The 22,026-nt window shown below is 43.4% G+C and overlaps 1 protein-coding gene across 1 annotated transcript in view; it reads left to right on the plus strand.

Moving 5' to 3' along the window:
• Window positions 1-3,106: 3,106 nt before the first annotated feature.
• The window catches only part of LOC139543498 (lysosome membrane protein 2-like), a 66,306-nt gene continuing 47,386 nt past the window's right edge, over window positions 3,107-22,026 (plus strand). The window contains exon 1 of the mRNA XM_071349610.1: window positions 3,107-3,897. Coding sequence (XP_071205711.1) covers window positions 3,775-3,897 — 123 coding nt within the window. The 5' untranslated portion in view covers window positions 3,107-3,774. The remainder of the gene's footprint in view (window positions 3,898-22,026) is intronic.

Here is a 22,026-nt window from a genome sequence, read left to right on the forward strand (position 1 = left end):
GTTGATTTTGATTCTACCTGGATTATGTTGGAGAGACTTCCATTAAAGAACACCCTCTGTGTTCTGTTAGACAGGTAACTCTTTATCCACAATATAGCAGGAGGTGTAAAGCCATAACACATACGTTTTCCAGCAGTAGAATATGATCGATAATGTCAAAAGCCACACTGAAGTCTGAATAAAACAGCCCCCACAAGTCTTGCTGGCCAGACTCCTGTTGCTCGGACAAGTCAGAGGCTCCTGCGAGCATTATTAATCTTAGAAATAGGGGGCGCTGTTTTCACTTTGGGAAAAAATCGTGCCCAAATTAAACGGCCTCATACTCTGTTCTAGATCATACGATATGCATATTATTATTACTATTGGATAGAAAACACTCTGAAGTTTCTAAAACTGTTTGAATTATATCTGTGAGTAAAACAGAACTCATTTGGCAGCAAACTTGAAAATTCTGAAAATGGGGCTCTGTGTAAGGCCTTGCCTATTCAATTGCCTTTTATTTATGGATCTGTATGCACTTCATACGCCTTCCACTAGATGTCAACAGGCAGTAGAATGTTGAATGAGGTGTCTAGCTTGATGTGAGACCGAATGAGAGCTTTTGGAGTGACAGGTCCGCCCTATTGGCAGTATTCAGCTGCGCACCAGGGAACACTACATTGTTTTCTGCAATGCGTTAGGTATACACGACGAAATGCTCCGTCTTCGACGTTATTGGATACATATGAGAAAAAGATCATAAAGATGGATTTTCAACTGAGTTTGACCAGTTTATTCAACGTTTATTGTGACTTTTGGAATTTTTCGTTCCATGCACCAAGAGTTGATGGACATGTGCGCTCCACAATGCTAGCCAAAGTTGCTAATTCGAGAGAAGAAATGGACATTCTAAAACAAAACAACGATTTATTGTGGAACTAGGACTCCTTGCACTACATTCTGATGGAAGATCATCAAATGTAAGAGAATATTTATGATGTTATTTCGTATTTTTGTGGAATATGTTGGCTCCAACATGGCGGAGAATGGCTGGGCGCTGTCTCAGAATATTGCATGCTGTACTTTGTACTAAAGTTATTTTTTTAAATCTAACACAGCGGTTGCATTAAGAACCAGTGTATCTTTCATTTGCTGTACAACATGTATTTTTTAGCAAAGTTTATGATGAGTTTTTTGGTTAGATTACGTGACTGTCCAAAATATCTCCGGACAATTTGGTGCATTATGGCGCCGTATTCACAATGTAAAACCAGGATTTGTAGCTATAAATATGCACATTTTCGAACAAAACATAAATGTATTGTATAACATGATGTTATAAGACTGTCATCTGATCAAGTTGTTCAAAGGTTAGTGATTAATTTTATCTCTATTTGTGTGTTTTGTGAAAGCTATGTTAGCGGTGAATAAATGGCGTTGTGTGTTTGGCTATTGTGGTGAGCTAACATAAATATGTATTGTGTTTTCGCTGTAAAACACTTAAAAATCGGAAATATTGGCTGGATTCACAAGATGTCTATCTATCATTTGCTGTACAACATGTATTTTTCAAAAATGTTTTATGATGAGTATTTATGTATTTCACGTTGCTCTCTGTAATTATTCTGGCTGTTTTGGTGCTATTTGTGACGGTGGCTGCAATGTAAAACTACGATTTATACCTATAAATATGCACATTTTCGAACAAAACATAAATGTATTGTATAACATGATGTTATAAGACTGTCATCTGATGAAGTTGTTCAAAGCTTAGTGATTGATTTTATCTCTATTTGTGGGTTATGTGAAAGCTATGTTTGCGGAGAAAACATGCCGTTGTGTGTTTGGCTATTGTGGTGAGCTAACATAAATATATATTGTGTTTTCGCTGTAAAACATTTTAAAAATCGGACATGTTGGCTGGATTCACAAGATGTTTATCTTTCATTTGCTGTATTGGACTTGTTAATGTGTGGAAGTTAAATATTTCAAAAAAATATTTTTGAATTTCGCGCGCTGCGAAGGGATGTTCGCAGCGGAATGTTGTGGGTGGTCCGCTAGCGGAACCCCTGGGCGAAAAAGGTTAAGGGATGGGTTACACTGTTATCTGAATGTGCTGATAGTCTCAAAGCTTGGGGTGGTCCTGATTTGTTATGGAGGTGCCCTACCCCTCATAGCCCCACTGTAATTTGATCCCTGCAGATAACTCATACTTAGGAAATAACTGGCTATTTCATGGCCCTGAGGCCCTCTATTTACAGTATGTGTAATAAATGGGTGCTGCACTTATTCAACCCTCCTCTAAAAGTCTTTATTTTGATGAGAAGGCCCCCTAACCATCACTCTTTGCCCAAAGTTGGAAAAAGGTCTTGAACGAAGACTCTGAAGGTCGGGTGTGGCTAAGGCATGATAATAACAGTATCTGTATGCTTATATTTAGTTCTTCACTCTCTAAAAGTTCTGATTCAAAAAACATTTGGGTCATTTCTAGAATACACTCTATCTGTATCATGAGGTGCGTCATACTGTATGGATAGAGAAAAAAAAGGCTTTGACATTGTCTAATATAAAATAAAAATATACATTCAGCGAAAAATGAGGGGCAAACTAACCTGAAAATGTGTTTGTGAGAGAAAAGGAAATAGCACTCTAAGCTTTAACATGCAATGTTTTACAAACTATGTCTTATTCGTGTAGAGTCAACATGTTTTCCGTCTGCAACTGACAAATTGTCTTTTAAACATCCTATAACTAAACGAAAACCTTTATATTTGAATAGGTACTATATGAAATGTCTAGACGTTCTTATATTACTTATTACACTTGTTGACAGGATTGGAATTATCATTTGACATTTGACATTAGAGTTACAACTTCCATCCCTGAATTTGCCCTTTTAGTTTGATGTCAAATCATTTCAATCCATGCAAATAGTGTGAAACAATTAATTACATTACAAAAATAGAAAATTATATTAAATTATCTCCACATGGATAATTGTTTATGACTTCAAATTATTTTATCAAGCTCTTTTATGCACCATTATGAAGCAAGGATCTGGGTGAATTTTAGGCTGTCTGCCCATAACCTGTGTGAGTAGCAAGACAGCCAACCCTGGGGTGTACTCACTTGGGAAGCAAACAGGCCGAAGCGTAGACCGGCTAACCTGAACTTGTCCAATAACAAACGCTCGTTTTAATTGCAAAGCGTTTTCTACAGTGTGCACTAATGAATACAACACGGTTACTTTTCCTCTCAATCAGGCAGAAACAATAACCGTATTGTCACACGTGTTGAAGGGTGAACAGCAGACATTGCGTTGTGACCAATCAACATTCGCTTAGCGCAGAAGCGCGACCTTCTCACCACCCTACAAATATCCACTGGCATTATTCTAGCCGTTTATTACACCTTCACCACCCCGGATTGCAGACGACATCATTTTATTGTGAAAGATCTCAGTACTTAGCATACATCCCTTTTCTTGCAATGACTTAAAACTAAGAAGAGTAAAGAAGTGATTACCATTATAGTCGACTAGAATAAACAGATACAATCGGTAACTAATACAGAATCCAAGTTCTACCACTTTACAAGTTACAGAAAAACGGAAAAACTGACCACAAACCACAAAGGAGGACAACAAAGTCAACTTTGACGATGTTTTGTTCTTAATGTATGCACGTGAACTGAAGGAACTTGAAGATAAAAGCGCACCCGGCTCAGTTGCCACATTTCAACGGTATTGTCCTCTTCTTGCTGTGTTACAACTTTTACGCGCTGTTGTCCTGCATCATGACTCAAAGATCTTGTGCTGTATATGGAGTTGGGATTGTCAGCGCTCATCTGCTGTTCATCGGGATTGGCTTGTTTGTGGCTCAAGTATTTCAAACTGTAATACATAACCGGTTAAAAAAGGTAAGTCAAGCAGAATGCAAAAGTTTTTATAACTTTTCATGTTATATTTGCACGTCAAATATTCCACAGGTGCCAAATTGCTCTAGGGTTGCTGTCAGTAATGACTGAGCCCTGGCCGTGACCTCACTCTCTGAGGGTGTTTCAGGGGAGTAGGATATGCCAAAAAAAACTAATTTCTAATTCACACACATGTACATGTGTAAAATAGGTCAAATGTAAGCACCCGCCTAATGAGACAATCATAAATACAGGTTAGCGACTGCAAATCATCGTGCACCAATCTGTCCGAATAATTTTGCTTGGGGTACCGAGAACAAAGTAGCTTAGTACACCCCTGTGTGAAGTTCTCCAACAAACTGCAGCTGACGTTTTCTCAGAATCAATGCATAGATCACTGAGTTTTAGGGGATCTATCCAAACCAGGCTGGTCTCATAGACTAGATGTCACATAGTTAATGAAAATCCGGTTCTGTCAAATTAGTATGATATGTTACACTTGGTATGGTTACATAAGACAGTCTATCTGTCTGTCTCTGTCTGTTTGTCTGTCTGTGTCTACATGTCAGACAGACAGAGGAGGGAGAGAGAGGAGGGAGAGGGAGAAACAGTGATTAGAGGAGGGGGAGAGAGGAAAGAAGGAGGGGGAGATAATGGATGGGGGAGGAGAGAGAGAAAAGGCAGGGAGAGAGGGAGAAGGAGGGAGGGGAGAGAGACTCAAGAGACAGGCAGAGAAGGGAGACAGATGAAAGGAGGGGGAGGGAAAGAAGGGAGAGTGAGGGAGGTGGAGAGAGCGAGAGAGGGTGAGAGGTGGCGGGTGTGAAAGAAGGGGGAGGAAGAGAGAAGATAATGAGGGAGGGAGGGATAAAGAGGAGCTAGAGAGTGAGACAGACAAGAAAAATGTTAACCCTGCGACAGTCATCTTTTTGCATTGACTGCAACGTACTGAGAAAAATATCAGCTACCGTGACATTACCTTTTTGCAAAACCATGTCAGGATGACGTTTTCCTATTATATCATGTTGGAGTGTAAAGCGATAAAGCACAAATGAAAGGATGGTGGAAGGGTAGGCATATAACACGAACGTGTAGCAACCCAAAGGTTGTGTGTTCAAATATCATCACGGACAACTTTAGCTTTTAGCAACTTTGCAACTTGTTAGCAGGTTAGCTTCCCGTGACCTGAACCTTAACCCTTTAACCTAACTCCTAACCTTAACCCTAACACTTAACCCCTAACCCATAGCCTAGCAAACATTAGCCACCCTAGCTAATGTTAGCCACAACAAATTGGAATTTGCAACATATACGTATTTCAAATTCGTAACATATTGTATGAATTGCAATTCGTAACATATCATACAAATTGGAATTTGTAACATAACATACGAAATGGTTGGTGAACATCCACAAATGAATACATCCATATGTAACATATCATACTAATTTGAGTGTCCCTGATTTTCGTTCACTATGTTACATCTACCTCTGAGTCCAGGTTGTCCATACCAAAGTATGAGAATTGGGAAATTATTTTATTAAGCATAGCAGGCCTACCTACCTATTCAGAATAATTGCTCTCTAAGATAACAGATCTGAGACCAGCCTTTCCTTACTGAAATTTAAATTGTTCACTGAAATGATCAGTGCTCATTGATCATCAACCAGTCCATTCTGCCATTTAGTGCCTAGCCTATTCATTCCAATGAGTGTATTATCCTTTCAATGCAGCTCTGTTTGAAAATCAAACCCATAATAAGAACGTTGGTAGATATGTCACTACAATGATGGAATTGTATGTTGTTCACACAGCTGCTACACTAAAATATGGTATTTCAGCCTAGCAGGGAAGAGGGAAAGTAGGCTGTGTCAACATTTATCTCTAGGGAATGAGCATAATATGTGTACATATTTTGTACTACTTTTATGTTTAAACAAATAGGCTACTGAAATTGTATTTTGCCAAATACTTAGATTTTGGATATCCTGGGTGTGGCAGGGGCACATTGACGTTGACAATGAGGGAAGGTAGCATGTGAATATGTATTAGAGAACCCCTTCATCATCATTTCACAATCTTAGTTTGTGTTTCCAGTCAATCTTCTTGTCTAAAGGGTCCACGTTGACACACTAAACTATCTAGGAAGCCTAACAAGCAAAATAGTGGGTTGTCTAATTTAAAAATACAGCTTTGAGTCCTTTGTTGACAATAGCATTCAGTCCTCGATATGATAAACCTTTGTTGTGACATGTCATTGTTGTTATTGTTGTTGTGATAAGTACTGTTCAAAATCACTGAGTGTCTTCTATGTGTGGCTTTAACGGGGCTGTGTTATGGTCATGGGTGCTTGCATGTGTTCTTCTTAATCTTTTCCATGTTCTCGTTTAAGCAGCTCAGTCAGAAGTATTTTCCTGAGCTGGATAAATTAAGAAGGAGATACAGTGCCTTCAGAAAGTATTCATACCACTTGACATATTACATATTTTGTTGTGTTACAGCCTGAATTCAAAATGGATGAAATAGTTTTTTTTTCTCAACCATCTACACACAATACCCCATAATGGCAAAGTGAAAACATTTAAAAATGTGTTGCAACATTTATTTAAAATTTGAGCTTTCCACACTTGGATTGTGCAACATTTGCCGATTATTCATAAAAAATTCTTCATGCTCTGTCAAAATGGTTGTTGATCAATACTAGATAAACATTTTTCAGGTCTTGCCATAGATTTTCAAGTAGATTTGTCAAAACTGTAAATCGGCCACTTGGGAAAGTTCACTGTCTTCTTGTAAGCAACTCCAGTGTAGATTTCGCCCTGTGTTTTCTGAGTGGCCGAATTGTCCTGAAAGGTGATTTAATATCCTAGTGTCTGGTGGAAAGCAGGCTGAACCAGGTTTTCCTCTAGGATTTTGCTAGCTGGCTAATGTTTTTGCATCTGGAGCAGTAGCAGCTTTTTTGTTTCACCTTGCTGCCATTTCCTGATCTTCTGAGAACATTATTTGAGGAGTCGCCTGAAGCGTGAGAGGAATGGGAGATACAGGAATACAGCAGTGCTGATTCAGAGGGCTCGTAGTGAGGACGACTGGCTACTATTCTGAACTTTGTGTGGTGAGCTTTCTTGCACCCAGAGCTGCTGAGGCATTAACATTTAACATTTAAGTCATTTAGCAGACGCTCTTATCCAGAGCGACTTACAAATTGGCATCACCCAAGTGGGTGCTACACAGAGAGGAAGAGGAGAAGTACAGTGGCTATAAGACACAGGCTGGTTCCCAGACTTGCCCTCTGCAATCTTGCAGAGGGCAAGGGCATCAGCAGACTCCATCACCATCATCTACCCTCCTCTGACCAGCTCTCTTCGCTCAAGCCATGAACTGACCCTCTCCATCTTCGGAGGATGCAACTTTCAAAGACTTGACTTCTATTGGTTGACTTGTCATGATATATTGCCTGTTAATTTTTGCTCTTGAAGCGCTTTGAGATTCAATTGGGTGACAGACCAGGGTTATAGATCTTAGGAGTCAGCCAATTGGGTGAGAGACAAGCGTAAAATAAGCCCGATGTGAACTAGTAGTAACAGTTGTGCCACCCTGACTTACCATCCCAGGTGCATCTGTCTTTCCATAAACAAATAATACATAAGAAATGTTGTCAGATAATTAGGCTAGTCTTCTCCCCCTGACCTAAATCTACAGTATTACCCCTGTTTACCGTGAGGTATGCAGAGGTTATGCCAGCCAGGCAAGCAATGGTTCTTTACTCACTATCCTGATGTGAGATACACACAACACACACACAAACACACACACTGTCCTGATGTGACGGACCTGACCAAGAATAGACCACACAAATCTGGACTTTATCTCTGGAGAGAATGTTACAAAATGTGGATGTTGAAACAACAAATGTTTGTTTAGCCTCTAGTGTTTGTTTAATTAGGTTACTCATTAAAGGGGTGTGTCCCAAATGGCACCCTATTCTCTATAAAGTGCACTACTACCCTATGGGCCCTGGTCAAAAGTAGTACAATATAAAGTGTGCCATTTGGGATGCAGACATTGTGGACTGTGTGACTGTGTGATGCTGTGTGATGCTGAGGGATGGCCAGGAAAACATACTGGAAATGCAACAAATGTTCCAAATTAAGCAGCAGCAGCTGAAAAGATGAGCTCCTACAAATATTGAAATTTAAATGTTTTTTTAGAGTAAAGTACATCGAAAAAAATCAAAAGAAAACTGCAAACTGAATAGGAGACCAAACAAGCAGCAAACAAAGAAGAAAGGCTTTTGAAAAAGTAACAATTTTTCATAAAATTATACCGTTTTCTTAGCTAGCTAAGTTGTTTACCTGTTGCTAGGCAGTTGCTAGGGACATTCCTGAAAAGAAGCTAGCTAGCTAACAAGGAGTGTCTAGTTGGCAGAAGAGAAGAAGGGACAAAGAAGGGATAAAGTGGGACAAAATAAGGACAGAAGAAAAGGGAAAGGGGACATTAAGGTGAAGGTTAAGCAGTCCTCTAAAGACACAAAAGACAATAATACAAGAAACAACACTTCTATTGCCTCTCCCTCTACGATACGCACTTCCGGTTTGGTTTGGAGCGAGTAGTTGCATTCCGCTTTGCTCCACAGGTAGTATTACAGGTAGTATTACATTTCATTTCATTACAGTACAACAGTTTGATTTGTTTGATCTTAGCTGGCTACATAGCCGTCTTTGTATCCAAGATAATTGTGTAGTCTAGAGTAATTGTCGAGGTTACCTAGCCAGTTAGAGGTTACCTAGCCAGCTACACTTTCAAACAAAGTCAACAACGCAGCCACTGCTAGCTAGCCTATTTCACCAGCCAGCAGTACTATATCATTTTAGTCAATAAGATTTTTTGCAACGTAAGCTTAACTTTCTGAACATTCGAGACGTGTAGTCCACTTGTCATTCCAATCTCCTTTGCATTAGCGTAGCCTCTTCTGTAGCCTGTCAACTATGTGTCTGTCTATCCCTGTTCTCTCCTCTCTGCACAGACCATACAAACGCTTCACACCGCGTGGCCGCTGCTACTCTAACCTGGTGGTCCCAGCGCGCACGACCCACGTGGAGTTCCAGGTCTCAGGCAGCCTCTGGAACTGCCGATCTGCGGCCAACAAGGCAGAGTTCATCTCAGCCTATGCTTCCCTCCAGTCCCTCGACTTCTTGGCACTGACGGAAACATGGATTACCACTGATAACACTGCTACTCCTACTGCTCTCTCCTCGTCTGCCCACGTGTTCTCGCACACCCCGAGAGCTTCTGGTCAGCGGGGTGGTGGCACTGGGATCCTCATCTCTCCCAAGTGGACATTCTCTCTTTCTCCCCTGACCCATCTGTCTATCGCCTCCTTTGAATTCCATGCTGTCACAGTTACCAGCCCTTTCAAGCTTAACATCCTTATCATTTATCGCCCTCCAGGTTCCCTTGGAGAGTTCATCAATGAGCTTGACGCCCTGATAAGTTCCTTTCCTGAGGATGGCTCACCTCTCACAGTTCTGGGTGACTTTAACCTCCCCACGTCTACCTTTGACTCATTCCTCTCTGCCTCCTTCTTTCCACTCCTCTCCTCTTTTGACCTCACCCTCTCACCTTCCCCCCCTACTCACAAGGCAGGCAATACGCTTGACCTCATCTTTACTAGATGCTGTTCTTCCACTAATCTCATTGCAACTCCCCTCCAAGTCTCCGACCACTACCTTGTATCCTTTTCCCTCTCGCTCTCATCCAACACTTCCCACACTGCCCCTACTCGGATGGTATCGCGCCGTCCCAACCTTCGCTCTCTCTCCCCCGCTACTCTCTCCTCTTCCATCCTATCATCTCTTCCCTCTGCTCAAACCTTCTCCAACCTATCTCCTGATTCTGCCTCCTCAACCCTCCTCTCCTCCCTTTCTGCATCCTTTGACTCTCTATGTCCCCTATCCTCCAGGCCGGCTCGGTCCTCCCCTCCTGCTCCGTGGCTCGACGACTCATTGCGAGCTCACAGAACAGGGCTCCGGGCAGCCGAGCGGAAATGGAGGAAAACTCGCCTCCCTGCGGACCTGGCATCCTTTCACTCCCTCCTCTCTACATTCTCCTCTTCTGTCTCTGCTGCTAAAGCCAATTTCTACCACTCTAAATTCCAAGCATCTGCCTCTAACCCTAGGAAGCTCTTTGCCACCTTCTCCTCCCTCCTGAATCCTCCTCCCCCTCCTCCCCCCTCCTCCCTCTCTGCTGATGACTTTGTCAACCATTTTGAAAAGAAGGTCGACGACATCCGATCCTCGTTTGCTAAGTCAAACGACACCGCTGGTTCTGCTCACACTGCCCTACCCTGTGCTTTGACCTCTTTCTCCCCTCTCTCTCCAGATGAAATCTCGCGTCTTGTGACGGCCGGCCGCCCAACAACCTGCCCGCTTGACCCTATCCCCTCCTCTCTTCTCCAGACCATTTCCGGAGACCTTCTCCCTTACCTCACCTCGCTCATCAACTCATCCTTGACCGCTGGCTACGTCCCTTCCGTCTTCAAGAGAGCGAGAGTTGCACCCCTTCTGAAAAAACCTACACTCGATCCCTCCGATGTCAACAACTACAGACCAGTATCCCTTCTTTCTTTTCTCTCCAAAACTCTTGAACGTGCCGTCCTTGGCCAGCTCTCCTGCTATCTCTCTCAGAATGACCTTCTTGATCCAAATCAGTCAGGTTTCAAGACTAGTCATTCAACTGAGACTGCTCTTCTCTGTGTCACGGAGGCGCTCCGCACTGCTAAAGCTAACTCTCTCTCCTCTGCTCTCATCCTTCTAGACCTATCGGCTGCCTTTGATACTGTGAACCATCAGATCCTCCTCTCCACCCTCTCCGAGCTGGGCATCTCCGGCGCGGCCCACGCTTGGATTGCGTCCTACCTGACAGGTCGCTCCTACCAGGTGGCGTGGCGAGAATCTGTCTCCGCACCACGTGCTCTCACCACTGGTGTCCCCCAGGGCTCTGTTCTAGGCCCTCTCCTATTCTCGCTATACACCAAGTCACTTGGCTCTGTCATATCCTCACATGGTCTCTCCTATCATTGCTATGCAGACGACACACAATTAATCTTCTCCTTTCCCCCCTCTGATAACCAGGTGGTGAATCGCATCTCTGCATGTCTGGCAGACATATCAGTGTGGATGACGGATCACCACCTCAAGCTGAACCTCGGCAAGACGGAGCTGCTCTTCCTCCCGGGGAAGGACTGCCCGTTCCATGATCTCGCCATCACGGTTGACAACTCCATTGTGTCCTCCTCCCAGAGTGCTAAGAACCTTGGCGTGATCCTGGACAACACCCTGTCGTTCTCAACTAACATCAAGGCGGTGACCCGTTCCTGTAGGTTCATGCTCTACAACATTCGCAGAGTACGACCCTGCCTCACGCAGGAAGCGGCGCAGGTCCTAATCCAGGCACTTGTCATCTCCCGTCTGGATTACTGCAACTCGCTGTTGGCTGGGCTCCCTGCCTGTGCCATTAAACCCCTACAACTCATCCAGAACGCCGCAGCCCGTCTGGTGTTCAACTTTCCCAAGTTCTTTCACGTCACCCCGCTCCTCCGCTCTCTCCACTGGCTTCCAGTTGAAGCTCGCATCCGCTACAAGACCATGGTGCTTGCCTACGGAGCTGTGAGGGGAACGGCACCTCCGTACCTTCAGGCTCTGATCAGGCCCTACACCCAAACAAGGGCACTGCGTTCATCCACCTCTGGCCTGCTCGCCTCCCTACCTCTGAGGAAGTACAGTTCCCGCTCAGCCCAGTCAAAACTGTTCGCTGCTCTGGCACCCCAATGGTGGAACAAACTCCCTCACGACGCCAGGTCAGCGGAGTCAATCACCACCTTCCGGAGACACCTGAAACCCCACCTCTTTAAGGAATACCTAGGATAGGATAAAGTAATCCTTCTAACCCCCCCCCTTAAAAGAGTTAGATGCACTATTGTAAAGTGGTTGTTCCACTGGATATCACAAGGTGAATGCACCAATTTGTAAGTCGCTCTGGATAAGAGCGTCTGCTAAATGACTTAAATGTAAATGTAAATGCAACAGGTGCACAGACACAAACGCACATACGCACGCGCGCACACACAAACTTGTTATTGTCTTGGACCTCTCGGCATAGTGGAGAGACCACTCCTCATATCAACTCATGGCTTGAAAGAGGGTTATGGGCATATGGAATAAGGTGCCATTTGGGACAGAACCGAGCTCATAACTCAAACCACAGAAACCCTTCTGAACTCAGTAGTAGGCCCTCTTTGTGTGGTAAGCCTCTTTCACACAGCATGGTAGGCTGTCTTATTGGGTAACAGCGAGAGCTGTGGCACCCAATTCCCTATATAGTGATCTGCTTTTGACCAGATCTGGTCAAATGTAGTGCACTGTATAGGGAATGGGACGCACCCTGAAGTGTTTGGCAGCTCCACAGTCCCTATCTGGGTCACTGTAGTAAAGGATCACGATCGGCCAACTAGAGAAGTGACCTTAGCCTAGACCAGAACAATGCCCACCAACATGTTTGAGATGGCTGTGTAGAGAAGGAAATGTATGAATGCATTTGGTTTTAACCCACACAGCTTGTCAACATGAAGAAAGACCTCAACATCAAAGCCTACATGTTACATCTGCACCAGAAAATTTTATATATTTTTCATAGAATGTTGCGTGAAAAGAACAACCCTGACTGAGGTTGATCATCTTCTATGCTGTGTTTATTTACTTTTATTTGACCTTTATTTAACTAGGCAAGTCACTCCTATCTAAGATGACAGGCACATTATCCTGAGCAACTCAGCTGGTCGTTTTGTCGTTGGAGAGGTTGAGAGGGCATATCTTCACCCCTCACCCACTGGTGGCTTGGGTCTTTGTCCTTGTGCTGGGGTAATTGTGCCACCGTGGCCATCATTAACACAGAGAGACATCCACTGGGTCTCTCTCTCTCTCTCTCTCTCTCTCTCTCTCTCTCTCTCTCTCTCTCTCTCTCTCTCTCTCTCTCTCTCAGTTTGTGTGTTCAGACCAGAGGTCAGTGCCATGGAGCTCACCAATCACATGATCAACACACACAAATTATAGTGTCTCTCTCAGTCAGCTTGGCTGGTGAAAGGATTTCCATTGGTTACCGTAGACAAAGAGAGGGCCTTTCCCCTCCATCCCTCTACCACTCCTCCCCTCCATCGCCACACCCCAGGGAGGCATGTTTTTGTTTTCTTGCAGCCATGAAGTTCAAAGTTAGGAAGGAACTTTCAATTTCAAAACTTTGGATGTGCTGCTCTAGCAGTTAAAGAGTTATGATTGAGGTAAGTATCCTTCCATGGGAAGCCACCTAATAGCCACCTTGACTTTTTCCATATTTTGTTACATTAATGCCTTCCTCTAAAATAGATTAAATCGTTTTTTCCCCCATCATCAATCTACACACAATACCCCATAATGACAAAGCAAAAACAACCTTAAATATCACATTTACATAAGTTTTACTCAGTACTTTGTTGAAGCACCTTTGGCAACGATTACTGCCTCGAGTCTTATTGGGTATGACGCTACAAGCTTGTCACACCTGTATTTGGGGAGATTATCCCATTCTTCTCTGCAGGTTGGATGCGGAGCGTCACTGCACAGCTATTTTCAGGTCTCTCCAGAAATGTTCGATCGGGTTCAAGTTTGGGCTCTGGCTGGGCCACAGGGATGGTGCCAGGTTTCCTCGAGACATGACGCTTGGCATCCAGGCCAAAGAGTTCAATCTTGGTTTCATCAGACCAGAGAATCTTATTTCTCATGGTCTGAGAGTCCTTTAGGTGCCTTTTGGCAAACTCCAAGTGGGCTGTCATGTGCCTTTTACCCGAGGAGTGGCTTTCGTCTGGCCACTCTACCATAAAGGTGTGATTGGTGGAGTACTGCAGAGATGGGTATCCTTCTGGATGGAGGCCACTGTGTTCTTGGGGACCTTCAATGCTGCAGACATTTTTTGGTGCCCTTCCCCAGATCTGTGCATCGACATAATCCTGTCTCGGAGCTCTATGGACAATTCCTTCGACCTCATGGCTTGGTTTTTGATCTGAAATGCACTGTCAACTGTGGAACCTTATATAGACAGGTGTGTGCCTTTCCAAATAGTATAAATAAATGTATGTCCAATCAATTGAATTTACCACATTGGTGGACTCCAATCAAGTTGTAGAAACATCTCAAGGATTATCAATGGAAACAGGATGCACCTGAGCTCAAATTTGAGTCTCCTAGCAAAGAGTCTGAATACTAATGTAAGGTATTTCTGTTTTTTTATCTTGAATAAATGTGCAAAGAAATCTAAAACCTGTTTTCGCTTTGTCATTATGGGGTATTGTGTGTAGATTGATGAGATTTTAAAAATGTAATCTATTTTAGAATAAGGCTGTAACATAACACAAGGTGTAAAAAGGGAAGGGGTCTGAATACTTTCCGAATGCACTGTATACCAGCGTAAATCAAATATTGACATGGTTGAGCATAATAGATGTTCACATCAGTGGAGCTGATGTTAAGAAGTTACTTTAGGATTCAGTCCTGAATCCTCATACTTTGTATCAAAGTTTATACTTGTTGAGTGCAAAAGTAGTTTTGAAATCCGAAATGAATCACATTACATTTCACTGTTTCACTGTATAGTGAAATGAGAACAGTGAGCTATTGGAACTGCAACCTGATCAAACAGTAACAGTAATATTTGTGTATGGCCATTACAGAAAATCCAAATAAAAATCCATCTAAATTACAGGTTGTAATGCAACAAAATAGGAAAAACGCCAAGGGGGATGAATACTTTTGTAAGGCACTGTAACGCTGCAGATAGCAATACTGGGTGATTTGAATAGTCAATGGAGCAATATTATTATAATTATATATATATTTTTTTTTTATCTTTAATTTACAATCTGTAGAAGCTATGAGAATAGAAAGGTTCAGTACTTTTGTGAAGCATCACGGCACAGTTGAAAAATATATGGCAAATAGAAATCCAAAATTGATGGTGTTAAGAGATAGATGGGAGGGGTTCAATGGAGCTGAAGGGTGGGACTAATAAAAACAAGATAACCGATGTAAAATATACGGGATTTGTAAAATGTACAGTTGAAGTCGGAAGTTTACATACACCTTAGCCAAATACATTTAAACTCAGTTTTTCACGTAAAAAGTCCCTGTCTTAGGTCAGTTAGGATCATGACTTTATTTTAAGAATGTTAAATGTCAGAATAATAGTAGAGAGAATTATTTATTTCAGCTTTCATTTCTTTCATCACATTCCCAGTGGGTCAGAAGTTTACATACACTCAATTAGTATTTGGTAGCATTGCCTTTAAATTATTTAACTTGCGTCAAATGTTTTGGTTAGCCTTCCACAAGATTCCCACAATTAGTTGGGTGAATTTTGGCCCATTCCTCCTGACAGGGCTGGTGTAACGGAGTCAGGTTTGTAGGCCTCCTTGCTCACGCAACCTTTTCAGTTCTGCCCACAAATTTTCTGTAGGATTGAGATCAGAGCTTTGTGATGGCCACTCCAATACCTTGACTTTGTTGTCCTTAACCATTTTGCCACAACTTTGGAAGTATGCTTGGGGTCATTGTCCATTTGAAAGACCCATTTGCGACCAAGCTTTAACTTCCGTACTGATGTCCTGAGATGTTGCTTCAATATATCCACATAATTTTCCATCCTCATGATGCTGTCTATTTTGAGAAATGCACCAGACCCTCCTGCAGCAAAGCACCCCCACAACATGATGCTGCCACCCCCGTGCTTCACGGTTGGGATGGTGTTCTTCGGCTTGCAAGCCTCCCCCTTTTTCCTCCAAACATAACGATGGTCATTATGGCCAAACAGTTCTATTTTTGTTTCATCAGACCAGAAGACATTTCTCCAAACGTGCGATCTTTGTCCCCATGTGCAGTTGCAAACCGTAATCTGGCTTTTTTATGGCGGTTTTGGAGCAGTTGCTTCTTCTTTGCTGAGCGGCCTTTCAGGTTATGTCGATATAGGACTCGTTTTACTGTGGATTTAGATACTTTTGTACCTGTTTCTTCCAGCATCTTCACAAGATCCTTTGCTGTTGTTCTGGGATTGATTTGCACTTTTCGCACCAAAGTACGTTCATCTCTAGGAGACAGAACGTGTCTCCTTCCTGAGCTGTATGACGGCTGCGTGGTCCCATGGTGTTTATACTTGCGTACTATTATTTGTACAGATGAACGTGGTACCTTCAGACATTTGGAAATTGCTCCCAAGGATGGACCAGACTTGTGGAGGTCTACAATTTTTTTTCTGAGGTCTTGGCTGATTTTTTTTGATTTTCACATGATGTCAAGCAAAGAAGCACAGAGTTTGAAGGTAGGCCTTGAAATACATCCACAGGTACACCTCCAATTGACTCAAATGATGTCAATTAGCCTATCAGAAGCTTCTAAAGCCATGGCATAATTTTCTGGAATTATCCAAGCTGTTTAAAGGCACAGTCAACTTAGTGTATATAAACTTCTGACCCACTGGAATTGTGATGCAGTGGATTATAAATGAATTAATCTGTCTGTAAACAATTGTTGGAAAAAGTCCTTGTGTCATGCACAAGGTAGATGTTGTCATGACGTTGGTCTATTTGGGTACAGCAAGCCCCATCCGCCTCTCCCTGCCTCTCCCTGCCTCTCCCTGCCCCCTACAACTACGCTGCTGTGGTCAGAGAGGTCGTAAATTCCTGAGTAGAAACCCTGCCACATGGCCACGCAGTATAGCAAAGGGTATACTTTCACAGAGAACAAAGGGATTTCTTCCACCTCACAGAACTTGAGGTACGAACAAATTTCATGTTCCGGAGAAAGTATAAAAGATCGGTGAAGAATCCAGCTACAAACTGGTCCGTTTGTCACAACTTGGGAAGCTCATGGGAGACGGTGTGGCTACATTACCATACCGCTGTTTATATAATAGCCTCAGATATTAGGTTTACATCTAATTGTTGTATAAGATAAATGAGTGAGTATGATACTGTTTGTATAATTGTGTAATATGATTTTGGACTGTTTAATGAAGAAAAATACAATTCCCTTTTGATTTGAGCTAAATCAGAGGACCGCCCCTGAACCCAGTTAGGGTCAGACATCCTGGGACAGTCCCTTTTCTGCCATTCCGAATAAAAGACAACTTTGAGAAATTATCAGCAGACCGAGCTTACCTCAATTACGAGATGGCTGAAGGTTGCAGACCATTGCTGAATCTTTTAACAATACCACGTGGTTAATGTGTGAAAGTTAAATATTTCTAAAAAATATTTTTTGAATTTCGCGCTCTGCCTTTTCAGTGGAATGTGGGAGGAGTTCCGCTAGCGGAACGCTGGGGCTAGAAAGGTTAAACTCTTAGACTATCGATACCGACAGAATAACAACAAGTCTTTGATATTAATTACTAGTCTGCAGCTAGGAATTCGGTATCATTGAACGCGAAGAACGACAACCACCGAAACATCCATTCTACAACACGATTGAATGTCACTCTGAACTATCCACTATAACCATGACAGAGAGAGAGAGAGAGGACAAAACTCTCCAACAGAAACAAACTTTTAACCAGCGATCAAGACGACACACTGAGCATAAATATATATATGGATTTCAATTGTTCCCGAATGAGTGAGCAATGTGCAAAGGATTAGCATTTCAATTGTTATAATTATGAATTTTGTAGTGTCTCATCTCAGTCGAACCCCACTTCCCTTTGGTCTAACAAGCCGCCATGCCGGTTTAGCCCACTAGGGCCGATTCTCCTATCATTTCTTGTAACCACATTTAATTTGTTTGTTTGTTTGTTTGTTTGTGCAGTTCTGTGACTTACTTAGTTAGTAATAAATAAATGATTTAAGACAATTGATGTATGGATGACTCATAGTGAAGAATGGGTTCGTGCAGATAACCAACAATTTACGACGTTTGGAATGAGACTAACGTGAGGTAAAGTAAATAATTCATTAATTCGAAGAATAATTGATCAGATAAAATATCTGAAAAGTTATTTTAGGAAATGATAACTTTGTAATCTGAATATTTTTCCTTGGTGCCCCAACGTCCTAACCTTTTCTCAATAGGGGGGCGCCATTTCGACTTTGTAAAAAATCGTTCCCAAATTAAACTGCCTCGTACTCAATTCTTGCTCGTACAATATGCATATTATTATTACTATTGGATAGAAAAGACTCTCTAGTTTCTAAAACCGTTTGAATTATATCTGTGAGTAAAACAGAACTCATTTTGCAGCAAACTTCCTGTCAGGAGCTGAGAAATCTGAAATCGGGGGCTCTGTTCCAGGGTCAGTTTATTAATTTGCGGGTCTACGAATCTATGGGTCTACATGCACTGCATACGCCTTCCCCTAGATGTCAGTAAGCAGTGAGAGTTGGAATGGGGTGTCTAGCTAGATCTGAGGTCGAACAAGACTTCTTGGAACGGAAGGACTGGTCTTTTCATCGTCTGGCCTGACGCAAGATGGACGTCTTGCATTGCGCTCTGAAAAGCTTTCGTTTTATAAGTTAGATATCTCCGGCTCTGATTTAATTTGATATATGTGTTAAAAATATCATAATGTAGTTATTTTAAACCGAGTTATATCAGTTATATCAGTTATATCAGTACTTCCGGCGCCGACCGAGATGGCCGCCTCGCTTCGCGTTCCTTGGAAAATATGCAGTATTTTGTTTTCTTTATGTGTTATTCCTTACATTGGTACCCCAGGTAATCTTAGGTTTCATTACATACAGTCGGGAGGAACTACTGAATATAAGATTAACGTCAACTCACCATCGTTCCAACCAGGAATATGACTTTCCCGAAACGGATCCAGTGTTTTGCCTTCCACCCAATACAATGGATCTGATCCCAGATCAGATCCCAGAGAGTGGCAGTGCACCAGGCGACCCTATGCGACGCCGTAAAAGGGGCAAACGTAGCGGTCTCCTGGTCAGGCTTCGGAGACGGGCACATCGCGCTCCACTCCCTAGCATACTACTCGCCAATGTCCAGTCTCTTGACAATAAGGTTGATGAACTCCGAGCACGGGTAACATTCCAGAAAGACATTAGAGATTGTAACGTTCTCTGCTTCACGGAAACATGGCTAACTCAAGAGACGCTAACGGAGTCGGTGCAGCCAGCTGGTTTCTTCACGCATCGCGCCGACCGAAACATACATCTTTCTGGTAAAAAGAGGGGCGTATGCCTTATGATCAACGAGACGTGGTGTGATCATAACAACATACAGGAACTCAAGTCATTCTGTTCACCTGATCTAGAACTCCTCACAATCAAATGTCGACCGCATTATCTACCAAGGGAATTCTCTTCGATTATAATCACAGCCGTATATATTCCCCCCCAAGCAGACACATCGATGGCCCTGACCGAACTGTATCTGACTCTTTGTAAACTGGAAACCACACACCCTGAGGCTGCATTCATCGTAGCTGGGGATTTTAACAAGGCTAATCTAAAAACAAAACTCCCTAAATTCTATCAGCATATCGATTGTGCTACCAGGGCTGGTAAAACCTTGGATCATTGTTATACTAACTTCCGCGACGCATATAAGGCCCTCCCCCGCCCTCCTTTCGGAAAAGCTGACCACGACTCCATTTTGTTGCTTCCAGCCGACAAACAGAAACTAAAACAACAAGCTCCCGCGCTCAGGTCTGTTCAACGCTGGTCCGACCAATCTGATTCCACGCTTCAAGACTGCTTCGATCACGCGGATTGGAATATGTTCCGTATTGCGTCCAACAACAACATTGACGAATATGCTGATTCGGTGAGCGAGTTCATTAGAAAGTGCATTGACGATGTCGTACCCACAGCAACAATTAAAACATTCCCAAACCAGAAACCGTGGATTGACGGCAGCATTCGCGTGAAACTGAAAGCGCGAACCACTGCTTTTAACCAGGGCAAGGTGACCGGAAACATGACCGAATACAAACAGTGTAGCTATTCTCTCCGTAAGGCAATCAAACAAGCTAAGTCCCAGTACAGAGACAAAATAGAGTCGCAATTCAACAGCTCAGACACAAGAGGTATGTGGCAGGGTCTACAGTCAATCACGGATTACAAAAAGAAAACCAGCCCCGTCGCGGACCAGGACTTCTTGCTCCCAGACAGGCTAAATAACTTTTTTTGCTCGCTTTGAGGACAATACAGTGCCACTGACACGGCCCGCTACCAAAACCTGCGGGCTCTCCTTCACTGCAGCCGAGGTGAGTAAAACATTTAAACGCGTTAACCCTCGCAAGGCTGCAGGCCCAGACGGCATTCCCAGCCGCGTCCTCAGAGCATGCGCAGACCAGCTGGCTGGTGTGTTTACGGACATATTCAATCAATCCTTATCCCAGTCTGCTGTTCCCACATGCTTCAAGAGGGCCACCATTGTTCCTGTTCCCAAGAAAGCTAAGGTAACTGAGCTAAACGACTACCGCCCCGTAGCACTCACTTCCGTCATCATGAAGTGCTTTGAGAGACTAGTCAAGGACCATATCACCTCCACCCTACCGGACACCCTAGACCCACTCCAATTTGCTTACCGACCCAATAGGTCCACAGACGACGCAATCGCAACCACACTGCACACTGCCCTAACCCATCTGGACAAGAGGAATACCTATGTGAGAATGCTGTTCATCGACTACAGCTCAGCATTTAACACCATAGTACCCTCCAAACTCGTCATCAAGCTCGAGACCCTGGGTCTCGACCCCGCCGTGTGCAACTGGGTCCTGGACTTCCTGACGGGCCGCCCCCAGGTGGTGAGGTTAGGTAACAACATCTCCACCCCGCTGATCCTCAACACTGGGGCCCCACAAGGGTGCGTTCTGAGCCCTCTCCTGTACTCCCTGTTCACCCACGACTGCGTGGCCATGCACGCCTCCAACTCAATCATCAAGTTTGCGGATGACACTACAGTGGTAGGCTTGATTACCAACAACGACGAGACGGCCTACAGGGAGGAGGTGAGGGCCCTCGGAGTGTGGTGTCAGGAAAATAACCTCACACTCAACGTCAACAAAACAAAGGAGATGATTGTGGACTTCAGGAAACAGCAGAGGGAGCACCCCCCTATCCACATCGACGGGTCAGTAGAGGAGAAGGTGGAAAGTTTTAAGTTCCTCGGTGTACACATCACGGACAAACTGAATTGGTCCACCCACACAGACAGCGTTGTGAAGAAGGCGCAGCAGCGCCTCTTCAACCTCAGGAGGCTGAAGAAATTTGGTCACCAAAAGCACTCACAAACTTCTACAGATGCACAATCGAGAGCATCCTGTCGGGCTGTATCACCGCCTGGTACGGCAACTGCTCCGCCCACAACCGTAAGGCTCTCCAGAGGGTAGTGAGGTCTGCACAAGGCATCACCGGGGGCAAACTACCTGCCCTCCAGGACACCTACACCACCCGATGTCACAGGAAGGCCATAAAGATCATCAAGGACAACAACCACCCAAGCCACTGCCTGTTCACCCCGCTATCATCCAGAAGGCGAGGTCAGTACAGGTGCATCAAAGCAGGGACCGAGAGACTGAAAAACAGCTTCTATCTCAAGGCCATCAGACTGTTAAACAGCCACCACTAACATTTAGCGGCCGCTGCCAACATACTGACTCAACTCCAGCCACTTAATAATGGGAATTGATGGAAATTATGTAAAAATGTACCACTAGCCACTTTAAAAAATGCCACTTAATATAATGTTTACATACCCTACATTACTCATCTCATATGTATATGTATATACTGTACCCTATATCATCTATTGCATCTTGCCATCTTTATGTAATACATGTATCACTAGCCACTTTAAACTATGCCACTTTATGTTTACATACCCTACATTACTCATCTCATATGTATATACCGTACTCTATACCATCTACTGCATCTTGCCTATGCCGTTCTGTACCATCACTCATTCATATATCTTTATGTACATATTCTTTATCCCTTTACACTTGTGTGTATAAGGTAGTAGTTGTGGAATTGTTAGGTTAGATTACTTGTTGGTTATTACTGCATTGTCGGAACTAGAAGCACAAGCATTTCGCTA

This window comes from Salvelinus alpinus, chromosome 18 (assembly GCF_045679555.1).
Source record: "Salvelinus alpinus chromosome 18, SLU_Salpinus.1, whole genome shotgun sequence".
In the NCBI taxonomy this organism is placed as follows: Eukaryota; Metazoa; Chordata; class Actinopteri; order Salmoniformes; family Salmonidae; genus Salvelinus; species Salvelinus alpinus.